Here is a 27,990-nt window from a genome sequence, read left to right on the forward strand (position 1 = left end):
TTAAGTATTTTCTTGTTTCCCGTATTTTTAAAAACGCATTATGTGGCAAAATTTTTTCTGAAACGTATACATTTCCTCGCTAGGTTCTGTCGTATATGTAGTTAATTTGTAGGAAATGTGTAGTTAGCGTGTAGTTACTATGTAAAAGCTGATGCTTTTTCATCAAAAGACAATTTCTTTATTTGATTAAACCTTATTTTATGAAAATTCAAATGCTAATGAGTACTTCAAATTAGCAAATCTCTTAGGAAAGAATCAATTTTCCGTAGAAAATTATATGATCAGTGCTGCGGGCTTCAGTATTTAGTAAATCCTATTCCGAATATCAAAATCGAGGAAAGGGTTCTTGCAATCAATCATTGGGTGGGCCCATATTCTTCAGCCCATTTTTTTCAGAAGCAAACATTTTCGCCTGGCGGCAAAACTGGCGGCAAAAAAAAAAGAGTTTTACTTCCAAAATGGATTTTAATACATTGCTGCAGCGTGCCCAGAACCTGACAAATGAGGCCAAGGCAGAGTACGAGCTGCCCCAGGTGGAGCGTACGCTCCAACAGGTGCTGCAGGCCACCACGGAGCTCCACTCGCGCGTCACTCAATCCAGCAACAAAGATATACAAGCGTTAGTAAACTAATTGGGAATACCCTAAGCGATTTCCCTTGCTGATCATACTTTTACGGCAGGCATATACTGCTCGGCTCCAAGGGCATAGATCTACCCAAGTTGACCCAGAAGCTGGAGGCGCTCAATGCACGCAAAACCTTCGAGCCGGTTGATGTGGTTGGGTCTGACAATTTGGATGTGTGCACGTTCCTGAAAAACGAGCGCGAGAACGCAATACTTTCTGTGATTGAGGATACCAATAAAAATGTGAGTACGGTGTCTTTTGCTGCTGAAGCTCCTCACCTCCTCCATTCACAAACATGCTTCTTGAACAGATCAGTGAAACGGTGAGTAAACAGAAGTGGGCCAATCTAAACAGCACTTGGAATGAGGAGAAAACCCGGCTGCTGGATGCCCTAATTGGGCCCTCGCAGAACCTAATTGACCTGCAGCGGCTGCCAGAGCACATTACCCTCGATCCCAACTTACCGCCGAGCAGTTGCCTCAGCCAGATGGAGCTTATCTACGCCCAGGAGCTGCGTCACTATAACGAACTGCTGCTGAGGGGCGCCCACCGCCCAAATCTTGTGCAGAAGTTCGCTCTGTTGGCCAGCAGCTTTGGCGATGATCGGCTGGTGGACATGTGGTCAACAGTTGCTTCCGTGACGCAGGTGAACGAGCCCTTCCACAGCGATCCCATAAAAATTCGCCAGCAACGGCCCGAGTTCGTGATTAATGCCAAATCTTATCTCGAAAGACGCTACAAGCTCTACATGTGCACCCTGGTGGGGGCCGCCCACTCTAGCAATTGCTATCAACTGGTACGCGCATATGTGACTAATAGGTTTAGCGCTCAGCAGACAATTGGCCTAGTTGACACGTTGGACGACAAGCCACTGTGGCCCCTGGTCTACTATGCAATGCGCTGTGGAGCAGCAGAGGCGGCTGTGGAATTCCTGCACGAAGCCGGCTCCAGTTACGAGGACTTTGCCCAGGTCATCGCGGATCGCAATGCGGGCGCCGTCAATTCGAGGATAGAGACACAGCTGAAGCTGCAGTACGCCAATAAGATTAAGAACTCCACCGATGCATATAAGAAGGCAGTGTACTGCTTCATCCTGGGTTGTGACCCCAACGAGGGGCACGGTGAGGTGGCGAAGACCATCGATGACTATTTATGGATTAAGCTAGCGATGCTCCGTCCCGGGGATGCCGCCGGATATAGCAGGCTTCAGTCGGAGATTCTGGAGAAGTATGGGGAAAAGCATTTCCATGCCAGTAACCAAACTGACGTATATTTCAAAACCCTTGTTCTTGTTGGCCTTTTTGAGGCCTCGATTGAGTTCTTGGCCCGCAGTGGTCATCGTGTTCATGGCGTCCACATGGCTATTGCCCTTCACGAGCTGGGTGTGCTGGGCGGAGCCCGCAGCGTCTCGCAACCGTTGCTGTCCATCGATGTCGCCGACCCGCAGCCACTGCGCCGCTTCAATCTGACGAGATTGGTCCGGCTGTATGCACAGCGTTTCGAGCGTACGGATACGACGGAGGCTCTTAACTACTACTTTACGTTGCGTTGCTTGCGAGATCCCAGGGGCCGAAACATGTTCCTGACCTGCGTCTGCGATCTGGTGGTGTGCAGCGGCGTGCTGGATACAAGCATTTTCGACTTGATATTCGGACAGCGGATGACCGATACGGACGAAGAGGTTCCAGGGTGAGTTCGAGTCTATTCCGTGTTCCCCACCCATCAGTATCTCACCATCTCTAATTACTCTTTCAGAGGAGTTTTCCGCCAATTTGATTGTCCGGAGTTCGACACTAACATCATGGCCTCGCTAGTCGCAGAAGAGCTGGTTGCCCGAGGCAGCTTTGAAATGGCTGTGCGGCTTTACGAGTTGGCTGGCAACTACAACCTCGCGCTGAAGCACTTCAACATATTGCTGGCACAGGTTGTGCAGTTGTCGCCGCAGGAGGGATCACAGCGTGCCCGTCTTAGGGACGAGGCAAATCGATTTGTCAAACTCCTGGCAGCGCGTCGTATAGAAGTGGAGCCCAAAATAAGGGGCAGCTTTGTACTGCTGCAGCTTTTACTCGTCTTCTTCGATCTCCATCATGAGGGCAAACTAGTCCTAGCTCTAGAGCAGCTGCAGCGCACATCGAAGCTGATGCCGAACACCATGGATGATGTGGAGGGCTGTTTGACCAACATCAAGAAACTCAGCGGAGAGGTCATCAAGGTAATCCCCGACGTGGTGGTGGCAGCCATGGACATCACACTCACCCAGTACAACCAGTTGATGCAGGGCATGTGTAACTCGGATCAGATGCAGTTCCAAAAGTTGCGAGTGCGGGCCAAAGCCCTGTCCAATCTCGCCGCCAGCATGCCCTTCCGTATGCCCTACGAAACCAACAAACGTCTGATGCAGCTGGAGCTGATGATGCATTAGAATAAAAGTATGTTAAGCTCTATAGGAGATCTCTCCTCTATTTATTTCATCAGCATGAAAATGTACTCTTCCTCCTCTTCGGTGTACTCATGATTTTTAAGCCGAAGCTTAAGTTTTTCTATTTTAAGCCGAGCAGCAGCCAGCTGCTGCTGCATGTCTTCGCTGAGGCTTTTGGTTGCCTGGCAGTTTGGACATGATTCAGCCTCTCTTCCAATTCCATCAGTCCCTTTCGAGTTGTCCTCGTCGATTCCGACATCTTCAGACTCGCCCCTGAGACACTTTGCACTCTGTGAGCCGCATTCCAAAGGATCTTTTGTGTCAATGCCAAGATTCAGTTCGGGGAAGGCTTGTTTTGGCAATTTGCTGTTCTTGTTGGGCAGCAGACTCGGACGAAAGTGTCTGGCGCATATGAAGTGCCATTTTATTCCATCTTTAGGCCTGCACAGCTTTATCCACTCTTTTCGCAACTGCGGCTCTGTGGGAAAACAGTGCAATCTATCGGGCGGCGATCTTGTCATGCAATCCCTGATGCAGCACTTTCGCACCAACATTTTTTTCTTTGCGGAGCCATGCTCCAGTCCCTCAGACCTGCCTGAAAATCTTATGTTGATCAGAGTATATCCTCTAGCAGTAGTAACTAATAGCAACCTACCCACAAAGAGCGTTGGAGACGCTTTTCCGTTTAATTTGTTCGCAGTTTTTTTTTTACATATGTTTCGCATATTTTTATACTTTTTATGGTATTTTTGATTATTTTATAGAAATTACGTATACTTTCTAGTATTTTTAATTTTTTTTTGACGGAGGAATGTATTTCTGAGGGTCACTTAGGTAAAGTTTTTCAATAAATCCGCGGTCACACTGAAACCAAGTTGGTGCGCGCTCGTAAAAAAATTGTTTAATAAATTTAAAGAAATTTCGTTAAAACAAACGTCCATTTGAAATAAATTTGAATACCAGTAAGCCAAGCCAAGCGCGTAACGCTAATAGGTATCACTAGTCGCGCCACAAATGTGTCGGGACCAGAGAACAAGTCGCTCAAAGATTTCGCTTTTGCTGTCCTCTCTGCTATGGGAATGTGTTCCCTGGTGTGTGTGCGTTCGTGTAATCAAACAAAAGTATTAAGCAAAAGTTACATATTTTGCAATACGCGCCGTCCGCAACGAAAGTAAAATAAAGTCAGACAGACAATTGTCCCTGTACCAGCTGTGTCGCAGGGCGCTCTTCCTACAACGGTTTTTCGGCCTGCCTTCATTTGCAGCTGCTGTTATTTGGCTGCGTTGTGGTTGTCATACTCACACACACACACACACTCATTAACTACCTTGAAAGCAGAAGAGGGAGAGCGAGAGGGAAAGACAGAAGTGCAAAGTTGATGCCGTTTAACTAAGCTTGGACACGGTGTGCTGTGTGAGTGTTACTGTTCGTGTGCTCGTGTGCGTGAGCAGAGGCATTAGTCATTTTTGGTCCAAAACTGGACTGGAAGATTGACGGTTCTGTTCGTTGATCCCTGGCAACACATCATTTACAGCGCATCAACCAAAAAGAGAGTCACATCAAAGTCATCTGCGGATCTTGAAAAGGTTAGTTACTCGCTCTACAATGGCATTTTAATACGGCTCGACTCATTGAAGATTGGTGCAATCTGCTCCCTCTTAACTTGGTCATACATACCTTTGCATATATATTTATTGAATCCGTAACGTTTATTCAGGCTATTTGCTTGATTGAAATTCCTGTCAAGGTCGCATTTGTTAATTAATTAAATGTTTGCCTGGTTGCCTGAGCTGTGTGCTGTTCGTGGGGTTGGTAATACGAGAAGAGACTTTTAGTTGTTGCATAAACCAGATATGCTACGTTAGTTTCCCGACTGTTTGTTTCACGCCTCAGCGATAAGGAATTCAGTGACATTTATGGATATGTACATATATATGTTTGTATGTAGATATGTATGAGTATGAGTGCATGCATATGTATGTAATCGCTCCATCTTTGCCGTGCACTTGTTTGTCTAAAGCTCTTCCTTATACAAGCCACCCTTTCACTCTTTTTAGACACACTCCGTCCAGAGCCAAAGGAATTTAATTTTTGTGTTGTCACTTTCAGGTGCAGCAGGTGTGTTGCGTTTACTGTTTTGCCTCACTTTCCATGCCAGTGACTCCATCCGATCGGCACATGTCGTTCATCCCTCGCCACTGCTTCGAGATAAAGTTCTTCAAAAAGTCTTGGTGGTGGGTTTTGTGGGGGCGGGGGGGGGGGGGTGTTTGCTGGATATGTGCACTCTCCAGCTTGCTCGCTCTCGCGAAACGAACTAGATCAGTGATTACATTCGAATTGAGTATCGACTCGTATGATTTTTGTTCTTTATGTTCATTGCATTGCAATGCATTCAACAATGGAACTTTCAATATTTACCTTCAAAAGAACATTTTTCTCTGAAGATCTGGAACTTTTTTAAATGCACTTATACTGGCACATTAAATACACATTCAAGTTCGTAAGCTTTCAGCTTTGATTGTATTCAACTTTGACCCACATTCGTCAAATGCCCTCTTCACATTGCGTGCTACGCAACAGAGAGAGAGAGAGTGAGTGAGCAAGAGAGAATAACAAGCTCGCACTCTCTGATGCAGCAGCTCTTCATGTTAAGTTTTTGTGGTCGAACGTGCAATTTTAGATCGCATTGTTTGCTTAGAATTTGCTACTGGAAGAAAAAAGTACATACATATGTATGTATGAACTTATATGCATGAAAAATGCATTCATATACTCGTTCGTACCATGTTCATATACATACATACATACATACATACATACATACATAGATACACACATATGTACGAATGCATGCTAATAAGTTATAGAATGAAATGCATGAGCTGGAAAAACAGAGAATAAGCTAAGGCACGACGCACCGAGAAACGTGCTGACAATGCCGAATGGTGCGGTGGATTTAGCCAATTTTTATTTCACCTCTAAAACGGTTTTTTCATCCTCCTTCATTTTTCTAGTTCTAAACGGGGCTTTTCCCTCAGTGAGAAAAGGAGAAAAGAAAGAATAAAACTTGGGCCAGCTTCGAATCGAAGCTGTAGAAACTCTAAAATACTCGTTTGTGGCTTTTGAAGGATAAAATAATCTTTAAAACAAATAATCTTTACAAAAATACAATGCTTACTCAAATTTAAATTCAAACCAGTTCTCAGTGTTTCGACTTGTTTTAAGACTTCCCGTCTGCAATGCTCATATAACTATTTGCCTGTGTTGGTTTTATATTATGTTTCGCCGTTTTGGGAAGTACAAGATCTGGGGGGAAGCGGAGATCGGCCCATGTCAATGTTTGGTGGTTGTGTCTCGTTTTGCCCGCTTGTGTTAAATGCTAAATTTGATGATTAAATATTTGTAGATATGTATTTGCTTATATTGTTGTGACGCCAGAATTAAGCTGTGCCTATACACTCTTACGTTTGCTTCTTGGGGTAACATTAGGAGGGTTCATTTACCGAAATAAATTGGGTAAAAAACCCTCTGCCCATTGATTTAGAATAAAATTAATAGATTCTTAACTCAATGGAACCTTAATCTCAAAGCCACTCACAAAGAAAGCGTTTATCTCCATCTCCCGCTCGAGTCAAAGACTTAACGTAAATTGAATGATTTTGGTTTTTATTCTCTTTAATTTGCTTTAATTCTACAAACGCATCGCGAGCCATAACTCATTATCTCTTTGGGGCACGTTCCATCCACTCCCATCATCTGTGCGAGTACATATTACATATGTACATATGTATGTTTTTTTTCGGCGGCAGGTCAAAAAATAATACTCCAACCGATTGGCAAAAATTGTAGCGAGTTTTTTATACTGATGTTAATTTCAACTTGTATTTCGTGGAAATAAATTCAATTGGCTTTATCGGCGCTACGCAGTGCCTACGTCCGCCGTCTGTTGTCTGTCGTCTTCGCCTTCGCGTGGTTATTGATGTGGCGCTGTTGCGTTGGACGCCTCTGATGTGGTTTCGCTCTCCCGTTTGCTATTTTTACGCCAGATGGGGCTTCGAAGAGCCGCCTCTCTAGCGTGTAAGGTTACGTTTGGTCAAGGAGCGGTCAATGGAACGCTTTGTGACCGTCCCTTTGTATTGCCATTGTGTGTCATTGTAGTCTATTGCAGTCTATCCATGCTCGTCTGTGCATCGGATCATAGCGACTTCAAGAGCTGTTGGACCCATTAAAGTAGTTTAAGTTTTTGGCATACGCCGGAAAATCGATATGTATATGAAAATATTTATGTGCTGTGGAAGCGGGTTGCCTATAGTCGCAATATGTATTCTATAAAGACTTTAGCTTCTGTCTCGTTATCTTTGTAACGTAAAAAAAACCTTTCAAGGTCGTCTCAAAGGGTGCCAACATTCTATAAAAATGTCGAACTGCCAACGGAATTGCTCGGAAATTGGAGGAGAAACACAGAAAGTAGAGCGCTGAGCGTACAAAACAAATTAATTAAAATGGAGCATGGAAATCGCTATTTCAAATGCAATTTTTAAGCCATAATCTCTTTCCTTTTCATTCCGTTTTATTCGATAATTAATATCGTCTGTCCGCTGTCGTGGCGCTCTCACTTTGCTCTTACTTTGATCGTTGGGGAGAGGAAGAGCATATCAGCCAGCAGCTCCACCCCACACACATACACGCACTTTGTAACTTTCTTTTGTTCTGCCATCTCCCCCCATTGTTTGTGAGAGTCTGCTCCGAACGTGCGGTCATCTAGCCACAGCAAGCGTAAAAAGTGGCCACTTCCAAGTGTTTCTCATAAAACCACACCCCACTCACACACACTTAGTAGAGATATTGTCAACTCATTGAAGCTTCCTCCAATATTTTCAATAGAAATCAGTTAGCCAATCATATTGTTTAATGAAATAACCAAAAAAATGAAAAAAAAACAAAACAGAATTTTCACATCTTAATGTTATTTTCTCACAAATAGTACTTGGGAGACACCCCCCGCCACACGCTACACTCCCTCCCCTCTGGCCCCAGGAAAAACCGGTTCTTATCATTGACTCAAACATCCTGTTATCACTTGAACTTGGACCATCGAAATACAACCACATTGCGACAATAGCCTTGATTAAAACTCCAACACCACAGTATTGGGGTTATTCAGCCTATTTAAAGTTTCGGCTTTATCGAAAATTCGTATACTTCAGCACAAAAGATCAACAAACTGTAGAACACTTTACTACGTATACAAAATGAAAGAATATCATCATTAGTAAGAGGAGGAACTGATAGAATAAAGAAAAACAGAGAAGAGAGAAGGGAGCGTAACTCTGATCTCATCTTGAGCTCAATGAAATCGCCTTTCTCTATTGAAACGTATGGCAAAAGATGCGGATGACCATTTCATAAACTATTATTTTAAGAATTGATTCATCTTGATTAGAAGTGCATATGTACATAATATTCCCATTCCATCTCTATTTAGATTTCCTTCTGCACAATCATCAGCGATTAAAGAGGATTTATAATTTATAATTATTTGATCAATTTTACTGACGCCACATGCGGCGGGCAGTAGTGCTGGGGACACACGAGTTCTCACTGTATTTGTGTGTCTGTTTAGGATTGGTTTTCTCTTCACAGCAGACATATGTACATATATGTATGTACATACATATGTATACATGTACATACATAAGAGGTGGTGAAGGCAGGGGAGTACGCCAGCAAATGATTAAATTGGCATTCAGAATCCAAACCATCGCACTGTACATGAACGTGCCTCTGTGGGATGGGTGGGTATGAGTAGTGGGTGTACTGCCTCTACCGCCCTGCCACCTGCCCACCCATCATCACCAATTTCTGAAGGTGATTTTAATTAGATTGCAACTGTAACTATTTGTTCTCCCTGCTCTGTTTTTGGACTGAGCGGTGGCAACGTGTCGGCGATTAGCGTCACAATCCGTCATTCATTCAGCCTTTCCGTTCTCTCATTATTTTCGTTTTCTTTCTCTCGTTGCTCTTGCTGATTGTTGATTTGAAGCGATTATTTCTTGGGTGTGTTCATCGTTTTCTATATGGATTCAGATGAAAAATTGAAAGTTTTAGCGATCAAAAGCAAATCCGGCTTATCTTTGTTATTATCAAATGTTTAACGGAACCAGTGCTTGGAGGAGTGTTGTGTTTATTGGAGACTGAATTTGAACTTGTCGCTCAGCATGCGGAAATATATACTAATAAAATTATTCCAAATATCTACTGTAATTAAAAAACGTTACTTGGCGATATGTTAAGACTTTATTATGTTCCCCACTCGTAATACACCCCCCGATCCCATTTTACCCCAAGAGGCGGATACCGAATTGCGTAGAATTGTATACTGTGCCAGATTCCGGAAATGCCTCCCTCCCTTAGATACGAGAGCATGTCCATATTTCTCGTGAACGCACTTTGGGGAATTCTATCCAAATGACGCACGGGGAATGTCAATCCCAAGCAGACGCCACAACTGGTTTTGGGAGGAGCATCATCATCTATCTATTCCTCTGAATGGCGACCGTCTGTTAAACGTATTTCTAATGAATGAAACATTCCAATATTGTATCCAGCAGAGGCCCAATACTTTTTTGCGACATACAATATTCTGATAAGAATATTAATATTTTTTTATTCCCTCCAGCGGGCGGCTCTTGTTATCAATGCCCCATTGTGCTCCAATATTTCCCATAGCTATTGTGCGCTCTCTCAGAGATGCTGTACAGCTTGGGTTCGGTTCCGTCATGTGCCGGGCACCGAAACGCTCCGAGAGAAGTCTGTCGCAAGTGGGGCATGAAGCAGTAGGCAACTACTGCACTCTTCTCTGATATCAGAGAACCACAAGTCGAACCACAATAATCAAAAGATAGAGACTTTGTGGGCGTGGATTTGTACTGGGATGATGAGGATCTCTATCTGAATGAGATGACGTTTTATTTATTTTAAATTCCTTCTTCTGTATCGTGAATTAAAAACAAAACAATAAATGGGGTGATGGGTGGTTTTTTATACCCGTACTCAAAAAAGAGTTAAGGGGTATATTAGATTTGTGGTAAAAGTGGATGTGTGTAACGCAGAGAAGGAAAATTTTCCGACCCCATAAAGTATATATATTCTTGATCAGCATCAATAGCCGAGTCGATATAGCTATGTCTGTCTGTCCGTCTGTCTGTCTGTCTGTCTGTCTCGATGAGCGCCTAGATCTCAGAGACTATAAGAGCTAGGGCAACCAAATTTGGTTTCCAGACTCATGTGATATCCCACTGCTACAAGTGTATTTCAAAAATTCGCCCCGCCCCCTTCCGCCCCCACAAAGAACGAAAATCTGTGGCAGGCACATTTTTAAAGATACGATAAAACTAAAAACGCAGTATCGTAGAGAATGCCCATATCTACCAGATTGCCGAATCTGAATCAGATCGGATCATAATTATAGCCAGAATGAAGAAATGAATTTTCTGTTGGTTCCCTCTCCTTCTCCAGCGCTGCTGACGCTACTGATTCTCTTTCTCGCCGCACACTCTGCCGCGTTCAGTGCGCGAGCAACCCCTAGCGGAGGAGATGTAGAATATAAATGGTACATGTACAATCTACATGTTAGATGTGGAATATACATTGTAGATGTAGATGTAGATAACAGATGTAGCAAAAAAATGTAAAATGTAAAATTTTTTTTTTTTTTAATTCTAAAAAATCATTAGCTCAAAAATGTATATACAGACTGAGTACGGGTATAAGTAGAGTCGCGTCCCCAGAAGCGACTCACACGTTCCTTCTCGTTTTATAATTATAATTATATTATTTTAGCGATCTTTAGATTATCGCGTGCTCTGTACCTATAATATTGCTGATAGACGAAGGAGGTAACCCTCTTTTATGATAGTTCTCATTAAAACTGATTTTTACTCGAAAATGGCGGATGAATCATTCGATTCTACCAGTTCTAATGCCACTTGTTGTTTTCTTTATGCCTGAAGCTATTTTATCTACAGGTTTTGGCCATAAGTCTCTTATCATGCGGGCTGCTAGCCGAAATTCATATCTTGTTTTATATACAGTTCTCGTGTGGAATGGCATGCCATGGGGGTGGCAACAAATTGGATATATTCCAAGTATGTCTGATTATTAAAATGCACAACAATCAAGAAGGACTTAGACTGTTTTAATTGGCATGCCTTTCATAAACGTACAGTTTTCACATAATTCCCCAAAAACAAAGCAAACATAGAAAAATGCTAAATTTTATTCGGATTTATTTGAGAAAATTGTTGAGTAGAATAGTGCCTCGGAGACTCGTGGACCCAGATAAAGGTCCACAATTCCACACGACTCCAGTAGCCCCACTTCTCCCAGTACCGCATCCCCCTAATAGTTGGGAATTTTGAATATCTAATGAGATTTTTAATGGTTCTTTCCTTTTGTAGGCGACATGACTATTCCATCGAGACCAGCGCCGGCCCCGCCCGGATCACGTGGGCAGAGCGCCGCGGCTGGAGCGAATGCCAGCCTGGATCAGCTGCGTCTGCAGCTCCAGGAGCAGCACTTACAGCAACAGCAATCGTCCAGCGGAAGTCTCCAAAAGTTGACCATTAAGCTCCCTCCGCCGCCAAAGGGGCCGCTACAGCAGCAGTCACTGAATGCGCAGCACAAAAGATCCAACAACAATCTTTTTGCGGAGCAGACGGGCTCCAGCATCACGCGAAAGTTCCCCCATGCGCGGTATACGCCGACCACCAACTGGGACGACGATCCCTTTGGAGGTGGGGGAGCTGCTGGTAATGGAAATGGCAACTTAAGGAAGATGCCACCGCCGCGACCGCCACCACCGAAGGTGCAGGTGCAGGTGAATGGGCAGAAGCTTGCCGCTACAAGCACATCAGCGACGTCGGCCGGTGGTGGGGGTAACCTCATCTCCAACATCTTCCACCGCAAAAAGACTTCGTCTACGGCAGCGGCTGCTGCTTCCAAGGCCGCAGTGCAGAATCGTGTCTACGGCCTAAGCAGCGGCCATGCCGGGACGTTATCCCATAGTGCATCGTCGGGCAGTGGGGGTCTCAGCAACATGGATTGGAACGCTGCTTGGAACACGGCGACCACCACCACCACTACCACAACGGGCAGCAGCAGCAGCGCTCACTACTCTCACACGACCAGCAATGGGGCTGCGGTTGAGGGACAGCTCATCAGCTTCGACTCGCCGCCGTCGTCGCCCACCTTCACGCAGAAGTCAAACAGCGACTGCGTGAGTGTCGATAGCTTCAGCTCGGACAGCAACTTTAGTTCACCCAACAACGGCAGCGTCTCGCAGCCGGAGAGCGGGTTCGAGGACGACTTCCACCGCTCCCGACCAGCCACCCAGAGTCCGCTCGATCCCTGGGAGTCGGTGGACAGTGCTGGTCATAGCGCGGTCGACAGTTTCGGCTCGGCAGCGGTGCGACAGACGTACCAGACGTACCATCACGTCCGCACTTCAGATAATCCATTGTGCAACGGCAAAAGCCTACTGCCCCCCACACAGTCGCTGGCCATGCCCACCATCATCAAGCCGAAGATATCGCAGAAGCCGAAGGCACCCAGGGCTCCACCGTTCGTCGGTGGAATGCCGCCCGGCTACGGAGGTGCCTTCAACCCACCTTCTCCGCCTATGCCCAAGGGTGCTCCGCCACCACTGCCACCATCTGTGGGCAGTGCAGCGGCAGGAATCTCGATGCTGGACGTGATTGCGGGCAGAGTGGATGCCATGGCCCTGAGCAACGGCTGCTCGGGCTACGTGGAGGAGGAGGTGAATCCTTACGCCATAGCCCTATACGACTTCGACGGTGTCGAAGAGGGCGATCTTAGCTTTAGGGTAAGTATCTGAGGACGCCACAAGTATTTATACCATCTGACTCAAGGACTATTGCAGGAGAACGAGAAAATCTATCTGATGGAACAGCCCACGCCTGAATGGATGCGAGGACGCACGCGCTCCGGCTGCGAGGGTATTTTCCCGGTCACTTATGTGGACATCAAAGTGCCCTTGGGTGCTGGTGTCTCAAACTACCAACAGTCACAATCATATCCACAACCAGAGCAGCAGCAGCAGCCACAACATGAGCTAACTGCGCTCTGTTTATATCATTTCCCCGGCGAGGTCGAAGGAGATCTGTCTTTGCAGGTAAATATTCCACAGCGATGATTATTCTTGGTATGTCCTTAATAGCCTGATCCCTTGCTTAATAGGAGAACGAACTGGTCACAGTGCTTTATAGGATAAACGAGGAGTGGCTGTTCGGTGAGGCGGGAGGGCGGCAGGGTCAGTTTCCGGCCAATTTCCTGGAGCAAGTGCCCGACAACCTGCCGACTCTTTAAAGGAGCTGAACCCGAACCCTAGTTCTATAATGTATACATGATAAAAATGTCGATAGGAGTGAAGCGAACTGAACCATATACACACATACACACACATATTACAGATTACAGAATTATATTATAAAATTGTATTTTTGCTATATTCGAAACAGATTATATGATATAAGATAAGAGAGAACTATCTTTAAGCTACACCCCAGAAATGTTTTAATGGGACCAATCGAAAGATTTCCAGCTTATACACTGGATTGAATGATTGATTTTATTCTTAGCCCGCGATTATAATTGTTTGTTAAATGGATGATTCGATGTTTACGTATTAGTTGATTGTTTGCCGATCTTTGAATTTGAAGTATTTGCCCAGCGTCCATACCCCTATACCCCATTGTATACCCCAATATAGAGCACACAAAGAGAAAAACACCATTGTAAATAAGTTATATTTTACATGAATTTCTATTAATTTTTAATTATTTAAATCGGGTTTAGTTAGACGCTTAGCCTAACTAGACGCACCTTAATCGATTCCAATTGATGGTTCAAACCTTTTGATTCTATGTATTATTATTACGTTCACGTGCTCGAAGGATGCCTGGAGTAGATTCTGTCTTTGCTTATATCTGTCCTAGTCGCATGTTCTAGAGAGTGGAAGGCCAAGGCCTCGCCCAGCTTATGATATATATGAATATCCTATATCCCAGCTACGAAGGAAATATATTGAAATAAACGCTGTTTACAAACCTGGACAACAATATTTTCAATTTCAATAACTACGTTGCCTGGCCCCCAGACGTCAGCCTCGACTAGTGCCCATTTCTCATAACCACATGTATCCCCAGTCTGTGTGTAACACATTCGTCGTGAATATCTGAACAAAATTATTTTTTAGTCGTTTCGGATGTTTTAAGTGTGATCAACAACTGTTCTCCGCTCGAGCACGCAAAATTATTTCCTTTGACAAGTGCCACGTTTTCGTCAGCATTTAGCATCGAGTGCAACAAAAATACAAGCTGTAAGTTCCCATTTCGACGATCATCAGCATATTTACCAAATCGAGTTTGAAGGCAGGCCACAATGTCGGGCGATTGCAACACATACTGCCCCAACGTGTGCGATCCTTGCCAGGCGCCCACTGACTTCACGCCCTGTCCACCCAATGCGACGTGCCCGCCATGTGATTGCGGGGACTACAACGGCTGCTGCTACCAGCAGCCGGCTCGCGTCAGACCCATTCTGCCGGTTTCCAACTTCATGCGTTCGACGGCGCCTCTGGACACGGATACTATCTACCGCCGCTCTTACTACGGCAACTGCGGAGACAACTTACGAGCCCGTCCAATCCTGCCGTGCTCTCAGATCCGCGCCAGCACTGCGCCACTCGAGAAGTGCACGGTGCAGAAGCTGTCGTTCATGCCGCCCTGCCCTGGACAGCGTACCAGGCCCATCAAGCCCATGGAGAGTGGGCTACGATTCGAGGGACCCATCTACGCTATGACCTCGCAAAAGCACGACTACGTGCCCAAAGGGGTGGTGAAGCGGAGTCCGATCAAGCCGGCCGGGGCCATCTGCACCTCGTCCGCGCCCATGGAGCGCTGCACTATTCAGAAGCTGAGCTACATGCCGATCGATGTCTGCCAGAATCCGCCGCCCAAGGCCATGCCGCAGGAATCGCACTATTGCAAGCCGAGCGGTCCGCTGGAGCGCTGTACCATACAGAAGCTGTCGTACATGCCGGTTTGCCTGCCGGCGAAGGAGCCCACTCCCTGGGCCGACAAGATCCGCTGCGTGCCACCGCGATACCAGAACATTTGTACAACCTACAATCTGAGCTACATGCCCAACTGTAATGCGGGACGCACGGCACCAGTGATGCCGGTATCCAATTTACGTTTCATTGGCAACGATCCCGCTGCCGGGAATACCGTCTACAAGCTTAGCTACATGCCAGTCGATGCCTCTCGCAGCAAGCCGATGCCGATCTTGCCCAGAGACACCTTCTGTCGACCCACCGGACCGCTGGAGAGGTGCACCATACAAAAGGTGAGTGTAGTTTAGTCTCGAATTCTAATAGTAATACTATACCTATCCTGCCATTCTTCCTTCAGCTCTCCTATCAGCCAAATTGTACAGAACGCACTCCCCCGATTCGGCCCATGGAAAATGGACTGCGCTTCGATGGCCCCATGTACGCCATGACCACCCAGAAGCACGACTTTGTGCCCAAGCCGCACGTGCGCCGATCTCCCATTATGCCGACCACGGCTTTCTGTCGCCCCAGCGGAGCCATGGAACGCTGCACGGTCAACAAGCTGTCGTATATGCCAGTAGATGTAACTTGCTTCCCGCGGCCAGAGGCCGTCATACCCAGAGCCGGGTTCTGCCGCAACGAGGGACCAGTGGAGAACTGTACTACATACAAGCTGAGCTATTTGCCGAATTGCATTCCGCCCAAGGAGCCATTGCCCTGGGCTCGTTACACCTCCTACTGTCGTCCGAGCGGACCCATTGAGAAGTGCACCATCCAGAAGCTTAGCTATGGGCCCCCGGGCGCTTTTTCGCGTTGTGGCGGTGAGTAGATAGGGGCTCTGGACTATGGGTTTGTGTTGTCATCTGGTTAAAACTGAACTTTTGCAGGACCCTGTGGAAATGGCGCCGGCGATGCTGGTTGCTTCCCGAAAGCTGGCATTTGTTAAGCAGGAAGTACATTTTGATTGCTCTCCTAACGTCCCGCCCATTCTCTATGTTAAATGTTAAAAAAAAATTGTAATCCAGGTCCGGCTCTATGGACACTTTCATTTTTTGAGCAGCCCAATGGCAGCTTATTGCAGCCCACAGGAACTGCCAAAGAACTTTCGCCACACCACACACCCACAACTATTTTGCCGATATGCTCTGGTCCGATGGCCGCTACCCAAAATTGCAAGTGTTAATTGTTTGCTTTGCGAGTTAAAGTGTATATATATTTATATTTATATATATATATATATATATATATACAGAACCACGGGTGCCAATAAATAGCCCCTAAAGTAAACAGTTGTTTTTTGTCACTGGTCTCCTGGATGCTCCTTTTTTTTTTTTAGGACTCTCTTGATCACGAAAAGCTAGGCAAAATTGTCCTTGATGCATTCAAACGATCGGTGGAATTTTTCAAGAAAATTTTCTCTGCCGATCTGGGCGTTACATGACTTCCTGTGTTCGGAAAAATATTCTTGAGGGGGCCCTTATCAAGGATGGTTTTTGAAATTCGTCGGTTGAAATCATGATTGGGACCTACAAAAATCACATTGTTTGGTCACGATTGAGACACGTGCGGGTCAGCAGAGATCTGTACAATAAATTATGCATTTATTTTTAAATTATTCATTTATGGCAAACTCCAATCGAAATGGCGGCGCATTAGGCGATGCTTCTCCAGAGTTATGTTCTGTATAAATCGTTCGCCACACGTGCCACAGATAAATGGACATTCGCCTGTGTGCTGTTGCAAATGGAGCTTCAGATCCTTCGCTTGCCGGTAGCTCTTCTCGCAGTACGTGCACTTGTGCGGTTTCAATCCGCTGTGGGTGAGCATGTGCCGCGTCAGTTTGTCGGAACGGGCAAAATCCTTGCCACAAACTGTGCAGTGGAATGGTTTCTCCCCCGTATGCATCCTGCGATGCGAAGCCATCTCCGAGTGTCTCGGAAAAGCCATTTCACATAGATCACATTTAAAGGGCTTCTCGCCGGTGTGCCGTCGCATGTGGGTAACCAGAGCAGCAGCCGACCGCGTTTCTCTGCCACAAAGCGAGCAAAGGAATCTCTTAATCGCATCCTTGCGCTTTCGATCTCCGTTTACATGAACATCCCGAATGTGGTTGTTCAATCGCGACTTCATTTGATAGGTGCGATCACAGTGCGGGCATTGCAGAAGCTGGACTCCGTCCTCTGTGGCATCATCGACAAGACCACTTGTCGGCTTGGCTGCTTTGGTGATTTCGGAGACTTCGCTATGCTGGAGGCGCACGTGCTTATCCAGATTCTCAGGCCACATGAATTTATAGGTGCACTTGCTGCATGAATGCTTCTTCTCTGTGCTGCTGCATTGCCATAGAAGATGATGATCCATGATATTCTAAAATAAATAGCATTGAGAAATGAAATTACACACTAGCTACATATTTAGACCAAAAAACACACCTTGGAAACACACTTAAAAACGCATTTATCACACTCATGAGGCATTTTGTCGAAGCGGTGCATGGTCCGTTGATGTTGAATCATTTCGAATTTGCGCTTGCACTGGACACTGCAAAGCTCGCAGACGTAGAGAGGATGGTTGTCGGGCCCAGGCTGTATTTCGTCCTCTGTTTCCGAATCTTCAAGCTGCATCTCGAAGCCGGATTCATTGGTTATAGAGTAGTTTTGCGGGGACTCGTAGCTATGGTGCGATAGAGATAGCTTTAGTTCCATTTGAATGTGGGCACGCAAATCTATGATGCGGTCAAAATGCAGGTCGCAAATTTTGCAGGTAATGCGCTTGGATCCATTCCGCTTAGATGTGGCTGCTATCAGGGTCTCGGCCAATGGAATGTCCTGCTCCTTGAGTCCGTGCCGCTTTAGATGTTTCACTAGGTAGTCACGCCGATAGAACTTGCGCGTACACCACTGACACGGAATGAGCTTCGATTCCTCAGCATGGGCGCTGAGTAAATGAACAGTCAGGGATTTTTTCTTGTCAAAAACACGCTTGCATTCGGAACATTCAAAGGTTTGATTCTGTAAGCAGCATATACATACATAACATAAAATAAGGAATATCATTTTGAGGGGCTTACAGTGATTCGGTGCTCTCGGAAATGTGCTCTCAGGTTGTGCTTCCACCGGAACCGCAGTGGGCATTTGTGGCAAAGGAAACGCTTTTGCGAATTTCTGCACTGCGACTCATTATGATGCCTTAGCATTTGCAAGCTGACAAAGCGCCCATCGCATCGGCCGCAAACATGAGGTGCTTCGGACCAGCTGTGCGTCTGACGCTGATGATCGTAGAGTTGATACTTCCTGGTAAACCTCTGTAGGCACAGCTCGCAGCTGTAATGCGCCTTTCTAGTTTTTCGCTTCCTTTGTTGATCTTCGGGCTCGTCCAGCTCACTATCAGTGTCAGAGCTGTCCAGGTTCATTTCATAACCACACTGATTAGTTATTGAATAAAAGCGATGATATATCCCCCCTGCCAAATCTTTGCGAATCATATCAATTAATTGATCCTCGCCTACATCCTTGGCATCGGGATATAACAACTCGGCCAACTCATTGGGTTCCATATTCGGGCGCACTCCCAAGGTAATAATTTCCGGATGCTCCTCCAAATGGCGTCGAAGATCCGCAATCTTGTTGTACTGACTCTGACAGATCATGCATTCGATGAGCTTGTATCCATGAGGTTTGCATAGATTTAGATCCACAGACTTTGCCTTTTTATGCTCACTTATATTGCCCGAGCGCTTGGGATTTCGATGTACTTTAAGATGCATTTCCAAGGCCTCACTGCTATTGAACTTCCGGATGCAAAGTGAACAGGAGAACCAGCTGGATTCTGGCTTATGAGCCCTGATTCGATGTCGTTTCAGATAATCGGCTCGTTTGAAGTTTTTTGGGCATTCATTGCACTGGTAAAGAGACAGGTTCAGACTTCGCAAGGAATCGCCATTTCCCGTCTTCCATTTAAGCATGCGCTGTCCCAGTGGCAAGTTATCCAGTGAGCTGCAAAACATAGAAGTTCCGTTATATTACATTATAGAAGGCAGCACATCAGATGGACAGTATCTGCTACATACTCTTCGTCCTCAAAGTCCGACACGGCTTCGTAATCTACATGATTTTCTATCCTGGCCTGCACTGTTTCCTGCTTGACAGAATCGATCATTATTAGAGGATCAACAGATTTCTTGTTGTTGAAATCTTTTTCGTCTGGACTCTCTGCCGGGACAATTTCAGATAACCGAGAGCAATTTATGTTTGTTTCAGTTTTCCCTCCATCCTCATCCTCCGTTTCTAGTTTTACCATCACATGCTGCTCTGCACATAGCTCCATGGGCGTTTCTTGCAAGCAATCAGTACCGTTTTTTATGTGCTTCAGCAGTAGATCATTTGCGGCCTTGCATTGCCTTACATAGCAATAGGCACCAATCAATTTCTTTGTGCAACTGCTACACAAACACTGTGGAAGCTTCTGGTTAGAAGATGTGTCCAGCTGGAAAAGATATTGAAAACATAGTTTATAGATTTGTATAGATACATATGAACAACTTACATTAATATTAATGGCTGTGAGTTCGCTCAAGATGTCCGCAAGCAACTTGTCTGGGTACTTCTTCGTGGGAGTGGCCAGTTTCAAAAGATTATCGGCATCTGTCGCATCACATGTCCGACAAATTACCGGCAGCTTCATTATAGAATGTTAAGTTTTTTCTCGTTTCTAAGGTTTTTTATGTGCAAATTCAGGAATAAAGTAAATTATCAAGTAGTATACCGATATACCTGGACAATATTATTTACCAGTTTATCGATACTAAAGACGCATACGCATGGTGTACGACCTAGGGAGGGTGTTCAAAAATACTCGAAATTTCATATTTAAATCAAGAATGCACTTTATTTGTTTTTATATGATAGAACGGGAGCAACTTTTCTCTTAGACTAATTCGGAGCTTAAAATAATTGGTGGCATGTAAGGAGCATGCAACGAAATCCACGAAAAAGGAAGCACTACTTTCCTAGTACTTTTTAATCGTTTTCCTAATTAGGGCCAAACGCTGCTTATGCGCTTCTGTTACTGCGGCGCGTTTGTACGGACGCAGTTCATCTGTACCGAATCCAGGTATCCACATGTTATACTTTCGCTCGAAATGCAATTGAACATCCCGCACCTCAATTTTGTTCGACTTTCTGTGCTTTGCAAATGCGCTGGTTGACTTTACCGTGTCCTCGACAAAGTCATCTATTATTTGCAGCAATAGTTCCTCTACGTCTTCGTCCAATTGCGTGGTGGTGTCTACTTCCCTAACCAATTCCGTGAGACGTGGCTTTGTCAGCATCTGGAAAGGAACCCTAGAATCACAATCGACTTGTCTCGGTACAATGAACGTGTGCTTACTGGTGTGTTTTCACCTCCGGCTGAGGCTGCATGATTGGATGACTTTCCACTACCGCCACCTGAACCAGTTGCTGTGCCAGCGGTTGTGCCACCGTTTTGTGAAGATGAGTTGCTGTTGTTTGTCATGGGACTGTGCTGAGAGGGCGAGGCCATTGGGGTGTTGTAGTTATTGTGCTCGGCGTCGCCGTTGCTATCAAAAGTGTTAAAGAGATCCGACATTGCGATTTGATTTTCTTCAGTCTTTTGAGTGTACGTATGGTATGTTCTATCAAAGCAAATTTTGGACACGATACGATACGTAGGAGTGCGTTGTGGAAAGGAGGAAAAAAATAGCAGGCGTGGGGAAGTGGGGTGAAAAGAAGAGTGTGTGCGGAGCCAGAGCCAAAGCGTTGAGTGGTTTCTAGTGTTCTTGTTGCTTTTTAAACTGCAATTGGTGTTAATACATGTGTGTTTTGTCAGCACAATGAAAGTAAAAGGTTTGTTAAATGTTTTTGTGTTCAGAGATATTAGCTTGCATTATGACTCTACGGAAGAGGTATTCCACACAGATGGGCGAATTTCCCATATATTCAACAGTGGTTTACGGCACATGATTAGCCAGAAAAACTTACTTTGATCGCTTTTTACTTGACTTATTAAATTATTTTTCCACACAACTTTTTTGATGCACAATAATTTAGTGTGGCCTATCGACAGTAGGTCTATCGACTGTGCACTCGATAGTTATTAAAACGATTAAATAGAGGTGGGCTTAGTTCGTCTCTGGTTTGTACGGAACAAAGCAGAAATCGCTTATTTATTTTGGTTTTGTATTTTTGTAGAAAATAGCTGTGCAAAATCAGAAGAATGTCTACGGTCGAGGAAACATCAGCAGGCACCAGGGCCGGAGAGGATGTGGGCGATGACGGGTATGTGGATATGGTGTTCACAAAGGAATTGCGAAAAGCCACCAAAGATGTGCATAATCTGACCGATGTTCTAGTTAATGCAAAATTTGCTTTCGGTGTGTTAGACTCGGGGGACACACTTGATCTGCCTATTGACTTGCATGTTTCTTGCAGCCCTTTCGGACGATGAAGTTTGGTATGATGGACTCTTAGCCTTCTACGAAATATACAAGTTCTTTGAGACCCATCTGCCGGAGCGCCTGTTGCCAAAAGAGCTACATAGAGCCGAGGCATTTGAAAGAGACTTTGCCTATTTCTATGGTCCCAACTGGAAGGACACATATGAGCCGCGCCCCGTTGTCAAGAAGTATCTAGCACAGTTGGAGAAGGTGTCGGCTCAGAACGAGCTCCTTCTGTTTGCCTATGCGTATCAAATGTACATGGCATTGATGTCGGGCGGCCAAATGCTGCAAAAGAAGCGAATGATTGCACGCAAGCTGTGGATTTTCCCCAAGGGCACCGAGGAGGAACGACAGAAACAGGCTGAAGCAGATGCCGATGTAGCCACTGCAAATGCCGCATCTGTTGGGACCGATAAAGAGGATTTGGAGGCGCGTCCAATGCCTGCTCAGGTCACGATTTGTCCACCTGGCTGTGAGGCCACATATTTTCCAGTCAAAGTCAGTATTGTGGTTGCTAATTGTATTGTACCGCATTTAACTACTTCAATTTGCAGATTAATGTACTAAAGGCAAAGCTAAGGCGCGTGTTCAACAGTCAGTACGGCGCGTTTGATGATGAGCTGCGGTCTGAATTTATAGAAGAGAGTCGGAATGTGTTCCGCCTCAATCTAGAAGTGATTCGTACAATTAAAGGAGTGAATCGTGCTAATCTTAAGAAGCTGGCTATAGCAGCTATCTTTATAACGAGCATATATTTGGCCATAAAGTTTGCCACCAAGTAAGACAAAGTCTTTCCTGTCCTGCTCCTTCTTCTGATATTTTAGTATTGTGATCAGACATGAAACGTATATAATATCCTGTTTTTGTAGTAAATAATAATATTGAATCTAATATTGAATCTATTCAGTTCTTCCGGCGTCAACAGAGTCTACTACAAAATCGAGAAGCCCACGCCCATTTAGCCAAGGCATAATACGCTCAATGTTAGCTCTGTATCGCTCATTGCTCATGAGCTTTGATCTCAGAGCATCTGATTCAGGATTGTCACCAAAAAAGGCATCTGTAGTAAAATTGTCGTCAGCTTTGTTGAGGCAAATGGTTAAGGTACTAATTATAGTGCCGACCGCTGCAATAATATAAAAATCAGATATTAATTGATATTAACTGACCATGTATCTCGATTGTCCCAGACGTACCGAAAATGGGATGCTCTATCAATATGATGTGAAGTTCCTTAAGAGTGGGAACGAAACCGTGGTATTTCAAGAGTCCGGCGTGTTCCACTAGATTTTGATGATACCATCTGATGAGATAATCAAACTGATCAACTTTAATGTCCAACGTTGTGGAGCTCATTATGAAATAATATAGATCTTGGGCTGGGTTCCCGTATTGCGTGACCTGATGATCTAGCAAGTAGGTTTCCTGGACATGTTCGTCCGAATCGTATTTGAACATGATGTTATTCACCCACGCATCCCCATGGTTGAGCACATTGAACTCTTCCTCATTAACTTTGGAATCTTTAATGACTTCCGCCACATGGGCATCCAAAATCGATGGCTGCACAGAGAGAATGGAGGGAGATCGGTAGTTTAACTATTCAAAATATATTGAATTAGAAATATTACCAGCTTATGCATATATTCATCAGCTCCTTTAAAATTGGCTACTACATCCAAAAAAGTTTTCCTGCTCTGGGCAAACATGGGCTTAAATATTTCCTCCGTTTTTTCGGTGAAGATGCCTTTCTGGCACATAGCGGGGTATGGTCCATTGAGCTCCTTGTACTTGAGTGAAGCTGCATGCCATTGAGCCAGCTTTTTTAGTGCACACTTGCTATGTTCCAAGTCCATGCCTTTCAACCGATCGCACATCTTGAATTCTCTTGCTTGCAGATTCTCCAGAATCAGATACTCTGCTGTGACCGGCTTGCTCAGCCTATAGGACTTCGGACTAAACGTGACTGCTAGACCTGCATCTTTATAGAGTTCCTCAAAGGCGGGCACATATTTGTCGTATACCATAATCTCCTTGGAAAATAGGTTGAAGTCGGAAAAGTTAATCATATCACTAGCTGCAACTTGCACTTTCAGAATATACGAATAGGTCTTGGCGCTTTTATCTGATAAAAGATTGTAATGTTTTGTTTTAGCATTAGTATATACTAGCAATACTTCACAGACCTTTTAGCAGTACGTTGATGTCCACTCTGTGCAGTTTGGACGCATAGTTATCGCCTGGTTTGGTTGCCAATACCGAATAACCGCTCACAATGCTCTCGAACTCTGGATCCGTGGCGGCTATTATGTCTCTGAAGTCGTCTATATTTAGCCAGTCGAAGATCTCGTAGAAGGAATTGGGCTGCGTAGGTAATGGAGTTTCATTCTTCATCGGCTGGCTGCAAAATGTAACATGACAACAACAAAAATCATCTTGTGCACAAAAAATTATCTTACTCGAACCATTCATGTACTCACTCTACGTCCAGCAGACCACGATTGTCCAGCCAAGGTAGTATCTGCTCGATGTAGCTGTGGTAACGTGGGTTGGTGTACAACAGATTTTTGAAGTTGGCGGCTGATTCGGTGTAACCCATGAAATTCTCGAATGTGGCACCCTCAGTGGGATCCAAGAGCACGACAGGCAGCACGGTAATCGACGGGTACAACGCCCAGTCTCCGTACTTATAAAACTGCATGTGAAGCTCACGGAGCAAAGGCTGGTGTCCTGTAAAGCCCAGCACATTCAGATGTTTGGTAAGCTGCTCGTGATAGTGCCGTATAAAGAAGTCAAAGTATTTCATCTTGTAGTCTATGTGCACTGAAGTGATGATAAAATAGAAGATGTCCTGGACCGGGGATCCGTATTTGGGATTTTGAAAGTCCACAAACACCATATCTTGAAGTTCTCCCTTGGAGTCGAGCTTGAACAATAAATTATTTGTCCAACAATCGCCGTGGTTCAAAACATTAAACTCTTTGGGATCGTACTCGCTTAGCTTTACGAACTCCGAGGCAAATTTTGAAAATGTTTTGTTCTGTTGGGATATATTTTTTACTCTGATGATTAAAGTATACAATTGTTGTTTATAAAGTCAAGACTTACGAGCTTGTCCCGATACTGCTCTCCATCCTTTAGGTTTTTCAGATTTTCCATAAATGTAGTTTGGAAGGAACCAAGCATTCCGTCTACGAAGGCTTTTATGGCATCCTTATTCGTTCCGAACATACCATTCATGAATATATCTGGATAAGGTCCATTCACTTGAATCATCATTGCAGTGGCCGCATGGTATTGGGCCAGTTTTCGCAGAACAAACTTGGTTTGCTCCAAGTTCAGGCACTCCAGACGATTCAAATTCTTGAAGCCGTCCTGACCCAGATCATTCATGAGCACGGTATATGCCAGTTTTGGCTCCCGGCTAGAGTCTAGTCTATGGGCTCGCGGTGCCAATGTGACGTCCATTCCCTTGGCTTTATAGAGCTCTTCCAGTTTCGGTAAAACATCAATATAAGCCATATTCTCAGTATTGAAAAAGTTTGCCATAGCCAGCATTTGTTCCATTTGAGGGGTTTTATGTGGAACCTTCATCATGAAGGATGTGGCTTTAGTACTTTTGTCTGGAAAAGGCGAGAAGTAACGAAAGATTATTTGCTGAAAAAGTACCCTACGTACGTGCGTAGTAAGAAAATTGGTCAGTCATTGTTAGATTTCTAATGCGGGTAAGCATGCAATAACTATTATGATTGTGAAATACCAACAGCGAACTTTTATTGTGCAAAAGGTATAAATAAATTGAAGATATTTTTCGATTACTTATCGCAGCCCAAACCGATGTTAAACAGCGGTTGTTCCGACTCTCCTCGTAGCGATAAAAAGTACATATGTACTTTAAGTAATAATCTATTTTTAAGTAAGCACGTATTTTACAATCATGCATCAGGTTTCAGGTAGTACTTACCATTGAGCTCCACATCGATGCTGATTCGCAGCATGAGGGTGGCATAGTTCTCTCCGGGGGACATGGCGGGCTTAGCGCGAAAGCTAAGAATCCTTGAAAACTGAGGAACATTGGCAGAAAGTATATCCACAAATTGTGTCTCATTAAGCCAATCTGGCCCCAGAGAAGGACCGTCGGCGATTGTAGTGGTGCTGGGGCTGAGGATAGGTGTGTCGTCAGATTTAATCTGTGCCACAGGGGTGGGTTCCGGGGATGGGGATATTGCCTTGGGAGGGAGCTGTTTTTCAGACTTTGGAGGAGTTACCTCATAGCTGTGCTTTGGCTTGGAATTTCGTAGACCCATTGTGTAGCTGGAGGTGTACTTTGATTCTTTGTTCAAATAGAGATCGCAATTTGTGTGCGTCCGTTCGACTGTGCGAACGTCTAGGGACTGATATTTGCACCGCCGTGCATAGTTCTGTCGCACAAATCACAGACTTAGTATATATCGCCGATAGCTCGTACTGTTGATAGCTGTTTTGTTGTTTTGTTTTATCAGTGCTGCCGACAGGCATACGCGTTTTTGTACAAATTGAATGATTGATGGTGATGTGAATCGAGTAAGCACTCACTCGAAACTCGTACAGTGTCTGTAAAAATTTCGAATATTCGACGAATCTCTTGAATTCTATTGCTTATATTTGGTTTTCCGGATTCTTTTCCGGATTTCTTATATCAATCAACATAAATCTAGGATGTTTTGATTACTTCAAAGGCTCCTCGACTGTGAGCCCAAGGGAGGACCTCCTTAAGGTGTCTCCCGATGCGAGGGTTGTGGAACAGGCTGTTTCTGAACTGGTCCCCGACTCCATCCTTGTCCATTAAGGCATCCATATTGGCATTGTCATTGGCATCGACAAGGACGATTGGCAGGAGAACGGTTACTATCGGAAAAACTATTCGAACACACGCATATTAAGAAAATTCTTGTAAAAGGAAGATCTAGTATACTGGGTACTTACTCCAATCGCCGTAACTGTAGATGGATTGATGGAGGCTCTTCAGCTTTGGTAAGCTCTTGGGGTACTTTAAGAGTGTTAAGTTTTCAGTGAGTTTTTCGTGGTAGTAATGGATGAAGTAGTCAAACTTTTGTATCTTTATGTCGCCGTTAACGGAGGAAAGAATCATGTAGAGCAGGTCCTGGGCGGGCGAGCAGTACCGACTCATCTGCAGATCTACGAAATATGTTTCGCTTAGCACACCCTCTTCGTCGTATTGAAACATGAAGTTGTTGCACCAGGCATCGCCATGGTTGAGCACACGAAACTCGTTTTCTATCTTGGGGGCGTGCGCTTGGAACATGTCCTCTGCTTGTTGGCTGTAGGCTTCCTGGAAAATGCCCAATATATACTTGATTCGTAGATCAAAATCAGTATAGTGTAAGAGAAAATATATTTACAATTGTCTTCTTCAGGTGAGAGGCGTTATAGAGGTCCAGCGCTTCGACAAACGTCTTGGATTGGTGTTCCCGAAACTCCTTGAAGTTATCCTCTGTGCCGCACAGATTTCTGTCGTAAGTCTCTGGATAGGGTCCCTTAAGTTCAAACCGCACTGCCGAAGCGGCATGAAACTGAGCCAACTTCTCAAGTGCCGCCTTGGTGTGCACCATATCGAAGCCATTCTGACGGCTCACATTTCTGAAGCCGCGCTGGCACAGATCCTCCAGGATAATGAGCTCCTCATCCAGTTCCTTCGAATGCTGGTAGTAGCGTGGCCCAAAGGTAACTTTCTTCTCGGCCTTTCGGTACATTTGCTCGAAATCTGGCAGGTAATTGGCATAGGAGTTGCTCTCCTTCTCGAATACCTTCCAAGTCGTAACGAGATCCCGTGTGCTGACAGTATTGGGAAGAACCTTGGCCATATAAGAAGTGCTTTTCAGAGAGCCATCTGGTAAAAAGGCCTTTAGTTAACGAACATTGATAAAATGCGCAATGGACGTACCGTTCAGCTCTAGAGAGAAACTTGCACGTAGCAGGAGGGTTGTGTAGTTCTCTCCCTTGCCACCCGTTGCCTCCACTTTAAACTCCTTGATGCTCTTCAGATCCTCAAAGTCGCGTTCTAAAAACTCCACGAACAATTCCTGATCCACCCATTTTGGTAGCTGTTGCTCTTCGGCTGTGCTCTCATATGCCTCAACCATTTCTCGACTTTGTTCGTCGCTAGTCATGGCTGGCGTGTTATATTGGTTGTGCATGCCAACAAATGAAGCTTTCTGGATCGAGCTTTTTCGCGATTTCGTCATTAGATTAAATGTAACCCATTTGAGAACTTTTTCGGCGGGGAAACTGTTTGGTAAGATATCAAATATATTCGCGTTAGTCTAGCAAGACTATTATGACTGTGATTGAGTGC

At 44.9% G+C, this 27,990-nt stretch overlaps 8 protein-coding genes across 13 annotated transcripts; 4 read left to right on the forward strand and 4 right to left on the reverse strand.

Moving 5' to 3' along the window:
* The first annotated feature begins 203 nt into the window (after nucleotides 1–203).
* On the forward strand, nucleotides 204–3,132 carry LOC111069919 (nuclear pore complex protein Nup93-1). Its single transcript, XM_022360143.2, has 4 exons — nucleotides 204–619; nucleotides 682–868; nucleotides 937–2,315; nucleotides 2,382–3,132. The coding sequence occupies exons 1-4, from the start codon at nucleotides 459–461 to the stop codon at nucleotides 3,046–3,048; spliced, it is 2,394 nt and encodes a 797-aa protein (XP_022215835.1). The 5' UTR covers nucleotides 204–458; the 3' UTR covers nucleotides 3,049–3,132.
* Nucleotides 3,051–3,807, reverse strand: LOC111069922. Its single transcript, XM_022360149.2, has 2 exons — nucleotides 3,701–3,807; nucleotides 3,051–3,640 (listed from the first exon to the last, which is right to left on the reverse strand). The coding sequence occupies exons 1-2, from the start codon at nucleotides 3,768–3,770 to the stop codon at nucleotides 3,090–3,092; spliced, it is 621 nt and encodes a 206-aa protein (XP_022215841.1). The 5' UTR covers nucleotides 3,771–3,807; the 3' UTR covers nucleotides 3,051–3,089.
* An 80-nt stretch (nucleotides 3,808–3,887) lies between these two features.
* Nucleotides 3,888–14,435, forward strand: LOC111069920. Of its 3 annotated transcripts, none has more exons than XM_022360145.2 (4): nucleotides 3,888–4,631; nucleotides 11,505–12,928; nucleotides 12,986–13,237; nucleotides 13,303–14,435. In XM_022360145.2, exons 2-4 carry the CDS (start codon nucleotides 11,510–11,512, stop codon nucleotides 13,429–13,431), a joined length of 1,800 nt encoding a protein of 599 aa, XP_022215837.1. In that variant the 5' UTR covers nucleotides 3,888–4,631; nucleotides 11,505–11,509; the 3' UTR covers nucleotides 13,432–14,435. The 3 variants fall into 3 exon arrangements, with proteins under 3 accessions (XP_022215837.1, XP_022215836.1, XP_022215838.1); XM_022360144.2 differs by lacking the exon at nucleotides 3,888–4,631 and adding an exon at nucleotides 11,283–11,391; XM_022360146.2 differs by lacking the exon at nucleotides 3,888–4,631 and adding an exon at nucleotides 11,340–11,432.
* On the forward strand, nucleotides 14,265–16,394 carry LOC111069921 (stabilizer of axonemal microtubules 1). 2 transcript variants are annotated; one of them, XM_022360148.2, is made up of 4 exons: nucleotides 14,265–14,443; nucleotides 14,496–15,471; nucleotides 15,537–15,999; nucleotides 16,066–16,394. In XM_022360148.2, exons 2-4 carry the CDS (start codon nucleotides 14,506–14,508, stop codon nucleotides 16,122–16,124), a joined length of 1,488 nt encoding a protein of 495 aa, XP_022215840.1. In that variant the 5' UTR covers nucleotides 14,265–14,443; nucleotides 14,496–14,505; the 3' UTR covers nucleotides 16,125–16,394. The 2 variants fall into 2 exon arrangements, with proteins under 2 accessions (XP_022215840.1, XP_022215839.1); XM_022360147.2 differs by having other exon boundaries at nucleotides 14,500–15,471.
* Nucleotides 16,395–16,536: 142 nt separating this feature from the next.
* LOC111070145 (zinc finger protein 271) lies at nucleotides 16,537–19,946 on the reverse strand. Its single transcript, XM_022360489.2, has 5 exons — nucleotides 19,724–19,946; nucleotides 19,248–19,663; nucleotides 18,249–19,173; nucleotides 17,611–18,189; nucleotides 16,537–17,545 (listed from the first exon to the last, which is right to left on the reverse strand). The coding sequence occupies exons 1-5, from the start codon at nucleotides 19,859–19,861 to the stop codon at nucleotides 16,799–16,801; spliced, it is 2,805 nt and encodes a 934-aa protein (XP_022216181.2). The 5' UTR covers nucleotides 19,862–19,946; the 3' UTR covers nucleotides 16,537–16,798.
* Nucleotides 19,947–20,045: 99 nt separating this feature from the next.
* On the reverse strand, nucleotides 20,046–21,285 carry LOC111070004 (transcription initiation factor TFIID subunit 12). Of its 3 annotated transcripts, XM_022360291.2 has the most exons (3): nucleotides 21,178–21,285; nucleotides 20,567–20,756; nucleotides 20,046–20,507 (listed from the first exon to the last, which is right to left on the reverse strand). In XM_022360291.2, exons 2-3 carry the CDS (start codon nucleotides 20,717–20,719, stop codon nucleotides 20,187–20,189), a joined length of 474 nt encoding a protein of 157 aa, XP_022215983.1. In that variant the 5' UTR covers nucleotides 20,720–20,756; nucleotides 21,178–21,285; the 3' UTR covers nucleotides 20,046–20,186. The 3 variants fall into 3 exon arrangements, with proteins under 3 accessions (XP_022215983.1, XP_022215984.1, XP_022215982.1); XM_022360292.2 differs by lacking the exon at nucleotides 20,567–20,756 and having other exon boundaries at nucleotides 21,178–21,279; XM_022360290.2 differs by lacking the exon at nucleotides 21,178–21,285 and having other exon boundaries at nucleotides 20,567–20,800.
* A 32-nt stretch (nucleotides 21,286–21,317) lies between these two features.
* On the forward strand, nucleotides 21,318–22,526 carry LOC111070003 (heme oxygenase 2). The gene is made up of 3 exons (XM_022360289.2): nucleotides 21,318–21,569; nucleotides 21,628–22,133; nucleotides 22,190–22,526. Exons 1-3 carry the CDS (start codon nucleotides 21,413–21,415, stop codon nucleotides 22,415–22,417), a joined length of 891 nt encoding a protein of 296 aa, XP_022215981.2. The 5' UTR covers nucleotides 21,318–21,412; the 3' UTR covers nucleotides 22,418–22,526.
* LOC111070198 lies at nucleotides 22,521–27,965 on the reverse strand. The gene is made up of 11 exons (XM_041594977.1): nucleotides 27,580–27,965; nucleotides 27,038–27,525; nucleotides 26,601–26,967; nucleotides 26,344–26,534; nucleotides 25,600–26,068; nucleotides 24,744–25,258; nucleotides 24,116–24,675; nucleotides 23,822–24,036; nucleotides 23,267–23,760; nucleotides 22,832–23,198; nucleotides 22,521–22,761 (listed from the first exon to the last, which is right to left on the reverse strand). Exons 1-11 carry the CDS (start codon nucleotides 27,878–27,880, stop codon nucleotides 22,535–22,537), a joined length of 4,194 nt encoding a protein of 1,397 aa, XP_041450911.1. The 5' UTR covers nucleotides 27,881–27,965; the 3' UTR covers nucleotides 22,521–22,534.
* Between the last annotated feature and the right edge of the window lie 25 nt (nucleotides 27,966–27,990).

This window comes from Drosophila obscura, unplaced genomic scaffold (genome assembly GCF_018151105.1).
Source record: "Drosophila obscura isolate BZ-5 IFL unplaced genomic scaffold, ASM1815110v1 contig_4, whole genome shotgun sequence".
NCBI classification, from domain to species: Eukaryota; Metazoa; Arthropoda; class Insecta; order Diptera; family Drosophilidae; genus Drosophila; species Drosophila obscura.